General features: G+C 36.1%; 1 protein-coding gene across 13 annotated transcripts in view; it reads right to left on the reverse strand.

Moving 5' to 3' along the window:
- Positions 1–52: 52 nt before the first annotated feature.
- Positions 53–13691, reverse strand: part of PPM1B (protein phosphatase, Mg2+/Mn2+ dependent 1B) — a 60088-nt gene continuing 46449 nt past the window's right edge. For 8 of the 13 annotated variants that reach the window (XM_085575945.1, XM_085575947.1, XM_085575946.1 and 5 more), the window contains 3 exons: positions 12696–12807; positions 9446–9503; positions 2490–3572 (listed from right to left, as the gene is read on the reverse strand). In XM_085575945.1, the coding sequence (XP_085432071.1) occupies positions 3345–3572; positions 9446–9503; positions 12696–12807 (398 nt within the window). In that variant the 3' untranslated portion in view covers positions 2490–3344. Of the gene's footprint in view, positions 1898–2489; positions 3573–9445; positions 9504–12695; positions 12808–13691 lie in introns of those variants that run through there. The other 5 variants (XM_085575953.1, XM_085575951.1, XM_085575952.1 and 2 more) reach the window with 1 other exon arrangement.

Below are 13691 nucleotides of genomic sequence, written 5' to 3' on the forward strand. Positions count from 1 at the left end.
AACACGTGCATCCTCTTAGCAAGTCCTTCCCAAGAAAACAGAAAGCATGTCACACTGTTTTAGCAATCCTTTATTGAAGATAACAAGTTGGTTATGTTCACTGTATTGTATGAAACATCACAATATCATACTGGGAAGGTACTATCAGTACAGGGTTGGACCAGAGCGGACAGTCTGAACAATAAACCATTTTGCATTCTTCATTCCCTGTCTTTTAACAACCCCAAAAAAACCAGTAAAGGGACAAATACCTGTTAACATCATCATTTAAAACACTTTAACTTACAAGGCTAAAATCTAATGAATAAATAAAATATACTGTGGCAATAATCCTCTCTAGACCAAAAAAAATAATAAATCAGATACACAGTGAATCAAAATGACTGGAAAAGCTGGCCTTCGGCATCAGTATGAAAGAGCATGTGATTTTTTACAGACTCACCATGGGGATAAAGTTACAGAAAAATACCATGAATTTAATTTCACACAAAACCAGTTGATGGACTGTCATTAGCTTAAAACTACACACAAGGGCAATTACATCCTCGCTGAAACACAGTTTAAACAAATAGGAAAATGTTTACAAGGCATCCACAGCATGTAAATCATGTACAGATGGATACATTCATTGTTTCCCCTCCCCAATAGCTTTTATTTTAGATAAATACTTTACTCTTCCCCATTTTCAGCATTTACTGGACTCATTACATGCACAACTCAAAGAAGTCAGAAAAAAAGTCAAGGTTATTGCAAAAATAGAATTAAACTAAGAATCTTCAAGTACCTTACATGACAGCCACTCTGTACCATGCCCATTGCTTATAAAATGAAAGGTCATTGAACCCATGAAAATATCTCTAATATTTTCTTAATTTAAAATAGATAATTTTAAGTGTATTTATAGTAATCTCAAAGTGATAATTTGAACTTCGAAAATAATGCAAACAATTAAAAATTATACCCATATTACACAAGACTTCTGTCTGTATCTTAAGCTGAAAAAAAAATCAAAAAACTATAGAAAACCACATATAGAACAAAAAAATAATCACAATTTACATTATAATAAAGGCAAATTTTCAGCATTTTTAAAAAAACCTGCAGCTGTGAGAGATGTCAAAGCAAGTCACTACTAACTATAAATTCACCAGTTTGTTTTTTTCAAAAAGATTTTCTCTAGCAAGAGTTGAAGGGTGTGTTGTACACATGCGTAAAATTCTTACTGGTTTTAGATGCCTAGAATCTTCATATATTATTGCCAAATACACTTATCTTCAAGCAAGCAGTAGGCAACGTATCACAATTTGGACACCGCAGGGAAACCTAACGGTCTGGTAATACAGGTAAAACTGGAAAATTTAAAAAAAAAAAAAAAAAAAAATCTGATAGCGTATTGCCCAATTGAAATTACTTCCAAGCCACAGAGCTGCAAAGCCTTCCAACTTGGTAAAGTGAAATAAGAAACATCCCAAACAATTACTTGTACTCTCTCTCATGCTTGTGTGTTGCATGTTGCATTTAGCCACAGTGTATCTTCAGAGTACACCTACCATCCCGTGCACCTCAGGTACACACACCGATCTGCTGAGAGAATATTCTTTCCTTCCTTCTTTTTTAGGGCCAAAGTTCATTACAGACGTAATCAGTATGCCTGAGGCTGGTAAAAATACTGTAGTACAGGCAATGCTAAGAGTGGCAATATCGGAAAACACAAAAATGAACAAATGATGGAAAATTCTAATATCTTTCTGCCCATTTCACAAAATGTTGGAAATCCACCAGAAATTTTCCCTTGTATTGAAGAAATCAGATTTAAAAGTTTTTTTCCCCCTTTCAGAATCAAAAGCATTTTAGCAGATTTGTAAGGCTACCACGGATCTTCTAGATCTCCAGAACCCTACAGGAAAAGAAGAGGGAGAAACATTACTACTCACCAATACAAATGAAAACATTTTGTTGCACTTTGGATTTCAGTGGCATAATTAAGAATACTAGCACAAGATAGAAAACATTTTCCTTGTTTTCCATACCTGCCCACTTCCACACACAAAGATTTCCTGTTTGTCAACATCAAGACAGAATTTACTTTTATAAAAAACACGAATCCAGTAAAGCTCTTACAGCAGAATGACCGAAAACCAAGATTTACCTAAAATTTTACTAAATCATTACAACATCTGTGGACTACAAACCAAAAAAAGGCTCTACAAAATAGTATGCAATTCAGCTTCTCAGGTACTCCTGGTCCAAAAGAAATTCCTGTAGGGTCATTTTCATTAAGGCAGCAGAATTTGTACCTATTTTGAACAATTGAATTTTTGTGCACATGTTATGTTATGCACTGACAACTGACACAAGACTTCCAGATTTCACTTATTAGCAGATGAGCTACCACTACTGCAAAGTCCCAGTTATTAGCATTGACCTACCCAAATGGATGTACAATTATGTGTCATACCCCAAGAGACAAGGAAAAGATTTGGCAGAAGGCAGATTTTAGAAGAATAGTTTATTCATTTATATGGCTGATGTTTAGCTTGAACCTGAGAAATGTTGTCCAAATACAGGACAAATGCTCCAAACCCAAAGTAACTCAAAGCTTTGTAAAAACTAAAGAACACCATGAGTTTACATCAGAAGCTATGAAAAGTTTCAAGTCATGTCAGAGTAATAACACCTCAAAGTTTATTGCTTAAGAGTCAATATGCATACAGATATTATTCCACAGCATATTCTTTATTTTCACTTGATCACAAATTATTGTAACTTGACACTAGGTACTAAATTTAAAGTACATTTTCATTTCTAGATATACGCTATGCTACAACCTGAGAAGTTGTCTAGAAAAACAGTATTTATGATGAACACTGGATACAATGTGAACCAAAAAAAAGAAATCAAACATTTAATAAGTGACAACCTAAAATGTAACAGCTTTTCTAATTTAGCTGTAATAGAAATTATATACAAACCAAACACAAACATGCAGTACATTATGGTGGGGGAAAAATCAAAACTGAGTAATTTGTATAATTCAACTAAATTGAACAAAAATACAACTAAGATGTAAATTACTTTACAATGCGCAAACATTACCATCAAAACTATTATTTAATAATGTTCTCAAAATAATAAGTTTTAAAACGGCTTTTTGCATACTCCTGTTAAGTTCCTGTTGTTGGCGACACAGGATTTGAAAAAAGATCGAAATCTCAAATGGGAAGTTAAATCTTGCTACACAACCTAGGGTGCAATAACTGTGAAATCCCAGAGCGGTTGAACTCGTAAGGAAGTAGGAGCTCCGTATAAACAGTGTGCAGCACAACTAGAGCAAGGCCGCGGTGTCAGGAGCGCTGCTGCCCGCCGCGCTCGCTGCGCGGGGCCGGGCGCGGGGCCGGCGCGGCGGCCGCGGCGTCCTGCGGCGGGCCCGGCCCGCGCGGCGGCGCCAGGCGGAACCCGGCCAGCATCTCCTCCAGCAGGTGGCGGTAGTTGCCCCTGTGATTAATCCGCATCTGCCTCAGCGCCTCCGCCAACCTCCCCTGCGTTCCGCCTTCCTCGGCCGCGCCGGGCTCCTTCGGTTGAGATTCAACACCCCAAAAAGATCAGTGGTTAAACTAAAAGTTTTTCTAACCATATTAAAAAAAATAAATAAATAAAAAAGCAAACCGAAAAACAAATCTTTTTTTTCAAACTGAGAAAACAGCTCTCTATTTGAATTAGAAACACCTTATTAGCAACATACAACTCAGAAAAATGTATTCCATGTTCATCCTTTTAAGAAATTCTAACTATGAAACCAGCATTTTTAATAATTTCAATTCATTTTGAGCCAGTCAAAGTACCTCCTCCCAATTAACTCCATATTTATTTCAAATGTCTTTGATAAATGCAGATGATCCCCCCCCCCAGCTTTGGTCATTTATCAGTGGAAAATTTGAGCTTCTTTAGCCACCAGGTCAATATATTTAATTGTGAATTTCTGCACAGCCAGTAGCAGCACAGTTGTGTGAAAAACAACAGGTAACAGTACTGACAGTAGTTTAGTTAAAGCATCACATCAAAACAAATGCTCAGTGTCCCAGTGAACATTCTGATTTTTGCATGCACAATGCTGGCAGAAAAGCAAGCAGCTACCCATGAGCATGGGGAATGCTTTGAGCAGATTGTGTATTGCCTGGAAAAATCAGCAGGTAGAACAGTTATTTAATGTCAAACCTAAGAACCTACAGTACAAAATCTGATCGCTGAGTGCTGATTAAGGAATGGAAGTCTCCTCAGCAAATCACCTACTTGGTTACAAGCCTTCAGCTAAAAAATATGTTCTGTTTTTTGGTGATAGACTTACAATGCTTTGATACTGATATGAGGTATTTTCACTTTCAAGTGCTAAAGCAGTACTGTTGCTTTAAGGGAACAGTACATTTTAAATTATTACTATCTAGTAACTTATCAATCTAGACAAATGAAACTATCTCTGGAAGCTGGCAGATTTTGCAAGACATCAGAAGCACAATCCAGACTGCCTTGTTTTCATGCTGACCTCATTTTATTGTCATGTAGTCCAAACGCTTCCTAACTACAAGTACTGCTGTCATTCATTTACAAGCTTAATAGCAGTATTGAGAAAATACCTTGGGATCAGTAAGATTTTGCATGCTCTACGGTCATGTTGCTACAATAAAAGCCTCAAGACTGACTGGCACATTCCAAGTTAAAATGGAGACAATTTTACCACAAAAAAGAGTATTACTGCATGCAATGGCATCCTTCTAAGTTTAATTTGTTTAGGAAATAAGAGACATACTTCCACAGAGGTTTGCTAGTCTTAGTTGGAGATGTTTTGACTCCCATGTACTAGCATATTCAAATTCAAATATGAAAATATTCAAGGAAATATTCAAGAATTCAATATTCTCTTGACTTCAAGAGCACAGAGAGAAGCAAGATAAAGGAGATAGTTTTAATGCATGAAATGGAACTGCTTTGATACCTTATAAGCACAATGTCAGAGAAAACCCAGGGCACCAAGAAGAGGCTACAGATGTACCCTGTTTCTTGGTTTGACAAAGAAAAAAACTGAGTTATGTATATACCTAGCTAATATTAATCAGTGCAACATAGCTGAAGACTTCCAGTTTTTTTAAATTCAGGGAACATTTAAATTCCATATTTTGTCTACTCCATCAGTTTTGCTCTGAGGTTGACATTAGCACACATACACCCTGAAATTTCCACATTTCACAATACCAAGATCTTTAAAAATTCCTTTGGCAGACTGAAGTGAATAATTTTGCTCCATGCAACACTGAAGAGTAGAAGCAATAAGCAATATAATGGCAGCCCTGAGGCTCCTAAGCAATTCAAATGCTGGTAGGAGTTGAATTAGCAATGCTGTTAGTGTTTGATATTCAAACTCACATCCTGCATGGCATTGCACCCTATTTTACAGCAGGCTATTTTGTGCTTCCCTTCTGTCCCTCAGTGCTAACAGACAAGAAACCCCACAGACAGTAGGACAGAAATTGCCTCTTTTATGTATTATACGCTACATAGACAGAAATTTCTCTCTAATGATGTGTGGCTAGAACAGGTCCCTGAAAACTATGGTTATTGTGCAAAGTAGCATTTGCCTTCCTTCCCATTTCAATTCAACTGAAGTGCTACTGACCACAAAATCAGGAATAAATTTGTGCTAGCTATATTCAACATGAGCATTCACAATTTTTACACAAGTTTTGTGCTATTAAATCATATATATGAAAAGGACTGCTATGTATTATGTATGTTGTGAGAATGATGTAAGAGTTGTGTCCATTTACATTTTTTTAACTGTAGCAGCCCCTAATGGCATATGATTTGGTTCAGCCAACTGCCAAAGTGTATTATTAGTAAAAAAAAGAGAGAAGCACGATGGATTTCAACTAAGATGCTCAAAGGCAGCTTTAAGCAAATGCCACTGAAACTATTAACACTGTAATTTTAACATTGTTTCTTGTGTTTAAGGATATATACATACAGTAGTCTAATTGGATACTAGTCTCCTAGTCTTAGGAACATATCAAAAAAATTAAGTGGTCAGAGTCACAGAGAAAGAGTAGTACTTTAGCACAGGAAGTAAAACAACTCTTCAGTGGTATGGTGACATCACACTACTAACAATTATTTACCTATGAAAACATTATTTTCAAGTCCCTTTAAAGATCTGAAAGCATCAGGCTCCAAGACCTAACAGATTTCTGTGCTTTCACTCATATTTGTAAAGGCACAAGCCACCACATTTATATCATTAGTCTCTGCTCAAACAATGGTAAAGTTGTTCATTGTGGCCACAGTGCAGGGCTCTCTCTAGCCCTGGATTTATAAAATACTTGTAATCTGCTGAGATTCCTAGCAGAAAAAACTTAGGACTGCTATGCCCTCAAGACAGACTAGTGATCTCTGGATACTGCTGTAAGTAAGGATTCTTTTCTTTCTCAGACTCTTGCTCTGCATGACATTTCCTTACTTAAGCTCTATGTTAAGGTTTCTCAGAAAATGCACATGTGAAGAATAAAAATCTACTATTACTAGTTTGGATAAACAAAAAACAAAATCCAAGTGCAACACTACCTGAAATGTTTACAGTGCTGAATAAAACAAAGCTAACCTAGAAACAGATAAAACCAAGGTTTTAATTTATATAGTAAGAACTATCTTGCAAGCTATTATGTTCCAGTTCACATGAACTCACAGTAACTATTTTAAAATTGTTAGATGCTAAAAATGTATAGTCTTTAGAAGGAAGCCATATTCTCAACTGCAAAAGTTAATCTGACTGTTTGGGTTGTTGTTTGTGTGGTTTGGAGGGTTTTTTTTTTAGTAATTTACCTTAATATTTTAGAAACTAACAACATCACAATTTTGCCATGATAAAAACTGCTCTGGTCTCACATACAACCGTGAGATGGAAGATGACTGCCACAGGCAGAGTTTCCAGTCAGTAAGGCAAGTGTTCTTCACAACACCCTTCTCAGCAGACATGGGTGCACTGCTAACCACACACAGAAGGATGTTTAGGCACAAGTCAAGTGTGCCTTTGTGCTCTGCAGACTCAGCATCCATGTCCCTAGTACCTAAGTTTTCATATGAACATCTGCTCTTGCCTCATACTAGTTTAAACAGGAGCATCATTGGCCAGATTTCAATCTCACTTGGCAGTGTCTTCATTGGGATATACTGTATGTTTCCTTCCTGCCTTCGCTTCCTGCTTTAATGTGAGAAGTGTAGCAACATCATCACTGTGCACAGACATTCTGAAGAGTCTGATACTGAATAACTGAACAGCTTCATTCCCTTCACGTCTCTGGATGCTACAGTACTCAGTTCAGAGGCTACAAGATCACCACACATACACCTGAAAATGAGCAACACCAGAAAGGAAGTAATGTTTTCATTTGTGCTACAGATGAGGCCCACTAGATTCATCCACTTCAAGGACATTAAGATAACTTGCTGGGAGGATGCAAACAGGAATTGTATCCTTCACCAAGGGAGAGTTCATCCTCTCAAACCACTCTGGGCTAGTACCACTTGGAGTGAAAAGAACAAAGGTCCTGATGGGCAAATGACATGCTATCCCAAGTTCAAACTAGAATTTAAACCATTCTATTTAAAACACATATCTGAGATTTGCACTTCTATATCAACATAAGAAAAATTTAGGAAGCAGACTGCAATCTGCTTTTTTTTAAGAAACCAAATTAAAACCTAAACCAACTACTCAGGGATTTTAATGGCAAGAAAGGTCAAAGCTGTTAATGGCATATTCTCTTATGAGCAAAATGCATATTTAGGTTAGCTACCTCATTTTATTAAATTAAAATGGATGAGGCACAAACATTTCCTGAAAGGAGGCAATAGACAAACAGATGCTGTACTATGTATTAGGACTTTCAGCAAACTTGCACAGCTATTGAGAAGTAAATCTAGACTTAAAACAGATGCATCATAAATGCAACTACGGCATGTAACATTTCTAAAATGTAACCATTAGACAAACATTCAGGATTTTTTTCTTATAATACCATTTAATTTGTAATACCTATACTGTTTTAATTTTTATTTTATTTTTAAATAAGCCATATATACCAGTAACTTTTCCCCAAAAAGCAAGGGAAGTTCTGGCTAAGCACAAAAAGTAGTAGCAGGCTGGTTAAGGTGCAGAGTTTTGTGAAAGACTAAAGAAGCTGAAAAGAGGAAAATTTTGTGTATCTTGGTTTGGGGTATTGTTGCACAATTTCTTGAAAGTGAAATGAAGAAAAGTATATCCTATCACTTTCAAACTAGACAAAGGAACAAATCCTAACAAATTAACAAGTTAACATATTTCTTCTCAATTTGTATGCTAACAGAATAGTGGCCCCTTCCACCCACACAAGCTTTCTAACTGAAGATAATAAATCAAATATAAGCAGGTAAGAGAAGAGAACAATGGAAAAGACACAGTAACAACTGTGATGAGACTGCATATTTACTAACTCAAGGTGTGCAATTGATATTTTCAAGGTATTTCAAGTGCAACACCATTCACTGTAATAACTACGTGACTGAGGGCCTTGTAGACATTTCAGAAGAAAAAAAATATTGCAAAGGATTTACTAGATAGGAATGGTATTTCCACAAAACAATTCACAAACTGTACAGGAAATGACTATGTGTAAAAGCACTGATGTTTTTTATCAGTTCTTCAGTTTTCCACAGTTTCTAAACAAATTTAACCACAATTGATAGAAACACCAGTTATTGCTTACATTCATATTAAGAGCTACCTAATAATCAGGCTTAGAGATACAATAAACCAGACTTCAACATACTATTTAAAATTCAACTTCATAGGAAATGAGAAGAAGAATGTAAGCCATTTTAGAAATCATAACTGAAGTAATCTAAAATTATTTTTCCTTAGACCAGTAGAGATAGGACATGAAAAGATAGTGTAAATGCTATGAAAATAGTCAATATTAGTTTTGTAATCTTTTATATTTAGTGTACTGAGGCCTTCTTACAGAAGACAACAGGAAGTGTGTTTGCCCTCTCTTGTACTACACTTCTGGACAGTAGACATAACAGCTAGTTAAGTAAGGAGCTGCTGACTACTAATTTTTTACAATTATAAACCATAGTTAAGAAAAACCCTGCACTGTTGTCTCACAGGTTTGACTGAGAAAGTGGTGGTCATTTAGATGTTTAAAAAGTCTTTCAGAATTGGGTGTCAGTTTTCTGTCTTTTAGAGGAAGAACTTCTATATCAAATCCATACAAAGCAAGGTAGAAATTAAGAACTATATTACAATATGTATCTTGTATTTCTCATATTTTATTCCCAATGACAAACACTTTTGCTGAATGTATGACATCTTTGATGTTCACATTAACTAAGAGGTATAGCAATCAAAATTGGAACTTACCCCCTCATTGTCTCTGTGTGGATTCAGCCTAGTATACACATTTTCAATAATATTACGCCTAAAAAGAGAAGTTTAAAAAAAAATTAAGCAAAACAAAGGATTTCAAAACATTGAGAAATGTTTGATTAGAGTAGGCATTTTGAAGTGCTTAAGGTATTTTTCTTCTAATCTGCCTTTTAAAAAGATGAAACCCACTCTGTGTCTTTACTCACTTTCAGTAAGAATTTGGGAATCTAGCAACTGGTTAAGATTTGTATAGACTGAGCAAAGTAAAACCATTTTCTTACCTTACTCTCTCCATGATTCACTCTTTTTTACAGCTGCATACTCAGATTTTGTCAAGAGTAACATTTAAATCTACATTTTGCTTGTTATAAAAAATTCTTCAAGATTGCCGGCTTTCTTGCCTTATTTCTGCATGTGGAACTTGACGACAGTTCGGTTTTCCCCCATCTTTATTACCTATATGCAGGTTACAACCTGTCTACAAAATTTTTAAGTGTGGTATGCAGAGTGTATAACCCCTAAGATGTGTTTTCTATTGTCTAGTCACGCTGTAGAAATTAAAGCACAAAAGCCACTAGCTAGACTTTTTTGTAGCAGCGCCATTTAAGGCCACACTTTCACAGGCAGTCAAAATAAGCACAAAGAACTTCACAAAAAATAAAACCCATCATATAAACATACTTCTGATGCAAAAAAGGTTATGTACTCACATCTTCAATTCAAAATTAAAACTGGCAAGTATTCAGACAGCTATAATAAATATGATAGAAGTTATTGACAGCTTCAACAAAGAAGAACTGTTATGTGGACTATGACTCTTAAGTCTGGAAGTGACCAAGATCTCTAAAAATTGTGTCTTACAGAGTGAGGGCACCAACTGTTGACTCTTCTAAAGAACACAAAGGCATCAGATGTCAAAACAGCAGCAAATGTCTCAAATACACATGGCTCTCAATGCAACAGAACTTTCTGTCCCAGAATACTGAGGATGCTACAAGTTTGATGAAGCTCCTTCTGAACATATTTAAGAAATCTGGAAAGATTGCATATTTGAGGCAGTATGCGAGCCATTTCAACTGATGGAAGATCTTACTAGAGAAAAGAAACTGAATCTTTTTGCCAATGCTAGAGAAAAGTTCTCTCCATTTTAGTTCCACAATTAGTGATAGAGGAATGGCACAATTCTGACTAAATATCTGTACTACATAAAGCAAAGGCACCTCCAATGTAATAGAAAATGCCTGGACAGTCCAAGCAAAACTGCTACAGAAGCAGGAGGAAGCCACTGCAGTGGGTTTGAAAAGACATGAAAATAAGCTACTTGGGAATTATCCACTCTTTTAAATTCACTTTTCATTCTTTTACCAGTGTATTTCTCTGTGCTATTCTTTGATGGAAAAACTGAGGAGCAAGATTTTGTGTGGAACTGCTAAGGTCCAGGTGCCAGAGTAGCTCAGGGCTTTTGTTTACTTCAGCAACAAACCTCCATTCTTGAGGCAGCATTTGAAATCACAAGGGGTTTGGAGTCAAGCCAGAAAACAGTCTTTGGAGAGTAAGATTTTATAGGATAAAAGAGCACCATCAGCTGACCCGTGCATCTCCTGTCTCAAAGAGTGGGCCAGCAGGGGCTTCTGCATAAGTGAGAAGCCTGAAGGAAGGAATTATACAGTGCCAATATAAATGGAGCTACTTAAAGGGTTCCTAAGGTTTACAAACATACTCTAGTCATACTAATACTGAATTGCAATTCTCCAGCTCAGACATAGCAAAAATTTGGAGCAACTTTACTTGGTGCTAAAACCGTGGATTACAGCCACAGACAAGATATTTTTGCAACCTGTTTGAGTAAGGTCTTGGAGTTCAAACACAAAGCGTAACTTCTTTGTGACCTCCCAGGTCACATGCCAGGATAAGGACTTCAAGAACAAGAACATTCTCTTGACAGGACAAATGTTTCAAGTTACACAGTACATTGATTTGGGCTGTGCAGCAGTATTTTTTTCCAGGACTTCCAATAATTTCCTGGAAGTAAAATTAACTTACATACGTCACTGCCTGTCTTTGTCCCAAGTTCGGAGGCCGAGAACAAGTTACTTAGTACTGTATAACATTCTCTTGAAAGAAACTGCATGTATACCCCTGAAGTCAGGGGGTCTTAAAAGTCAAGATGAAGAGAAAGGCACCAAAATGCAAATTCTGAACCAAGTCCATGAAAAACGTAACCTGATTCACAAGAAATTAAAACAGAATCTATATGTCAGGGGTCCAGATAGTGCAGCAGTACATGACGTAGTTATTAATGAGCAAATCAACAAAACACAGTAGTTGGGAGGCACCAAGAAGAACAGGTACACTGAAACTTCTCTGAATGCCTGGAATGCACACAAGTGGAGAAAAAGGCCCAGAATGTAGAGATACTTCCAAGGCCAGAGAGATACAATCATGGCAAACAGTGCTCATTAACAAGTATATGCAATAAAAATAGATATATACACACACACAGATGCTCAGAGGACAGGACTTGCTATTTTGTAAAATACAAATATTCCAGAAACAACATGCTCTATGCTAGGGAACAATAATCAGTTCTACTGTCTGGGGAATTCCAGATTAACAATTGTTTATGCAATCCTATGTTCTTTTCATTAAAATCTTTAAGTAATAGGTTGCTAGAACATCACCATCGGGCTCCCCAGAAAAATCAATGTAATTTCTGAAGGTTTATTCCTGCTACGTTTTAAGATGCATATTCTATTTCAATATTCTTGGTTATCCACAATTCAGTTTCAGACTAAACAAATAAAAACAATTTTCTCATGAGAATGTTTGCTGAGCAAATAAGTACTGTTCCAAACTTCTAATGGACATTAAGTGGTTGGGAAAACATGACATCAGGAAAACTGATCTCCTGGCATTTTTGATGTTCATTTTGATAAGTTTGATAACTCTTAACAAATGTAAAGCAGTAAAAGGCAAGAATACATATATTTTTATTTTCTGAAATGGCCACATAGAAATAATAAATTAATACATTATGTACCAGAATATGATTGTGTGTTTCCTCTTTACCATTCTGGAATGGGAACAATGACACAAATGTCTATATACTGCAAAAGTTAAACTAAGTTCAAACATTAAAAACTTGATTTGAATATATCTATTACAATAAGAAAATTTTTAAAACATTTAAATGAAAGAGTGTCAGTGAATTTAATAGTTCAAGAAATTCTAGTACTGTACTCACTTGCCAGCTAAACCACCTCCTGGTGGTAAATTAGGGATATTCTCTGCAGTTAAAATACGAATAACATGAGCAAGATCAGGCATTCCTTCTTCACCTGCTTTTTCCATAATTTCTAGTTTAAAAACAGAAGAAATCCTGAATTAATACCACTCATTGGCTAAGACACTGAAATATTAGATAGTATTTCTTTTTAACAGAGGCATTATGAAAAAGTTACATGTAAACAGGAAAACATTCTTTGCATTTTAGGCTAACAGTCTTTGCATGGTAGAACAGAGCTTAAATTCATAGTCTTTCCAGTGTGCATCAAGCCTTATTGTCTAAGAGAAATTCAGAAGCAGACTGTGAACTGAATGAAATACCCTGGAGACAGCAATCTGTTCTCTCTGAAAAAGACAGCAGCTGGGAGTCTGTTTCAGTTAGCTTCCCCTTGCAGTGCAACATGTTACATGCCATAAAGCCAATGCTTCCCCGGGATTCTGGAGCACTTCCTGTGAGTATCACCTTGTATCCTCAAAGGCCTGAATCTCCTGTGCACAAACACTTCGACCACCAAGCGAACAAGAGGATACATAATGGAAAGATAGTATTAGCACTCAAGTGGCTAAAACACAATATGGAACTGATGAGGAATAATTAACAATACTTATTTTAATAATAATTAAAAGTTATATTCTGTTTTCAAAGATGACATACAACTCAAGTCAAGTCCAATGCTTATAGCTTCTAAGTTTTTCTAGCTTGGACATGAACTGCCTGAACTGGAGTAAATCTTCATGTATTCTCTTTTATCAGGGTTGCTCTAAAGATGAATTAATGATATCTGTGTATACATTCACACAGGTGTAATGCTACCAGCTTCCAGTCATCAGCCTCTACTCATTCAACCATGGCACAAAAAGATTTGATGATAAAGAATATTTTGAAGAGGGAATTTTTTTTTAAGGGAAAATTTTTGAGAGAATATTTTTCCTGAAAATCAACTAAATTAAGGAA

The sequence above is a fragment of the Lonchura striata genome, chromosome 3 (genome assembly GCF_050655825.1).
Source record: "Lonchura striata isolate lonStrDom1 chromosome 3, ASM5065582v1, whole genome shotgun sequence".
Taxonomy (NCBI): Eukaryota; Metazoa; Chordata; class Aves; order Passeriformes; family Estrildidae; genus Lonchura; species Lonchura striata.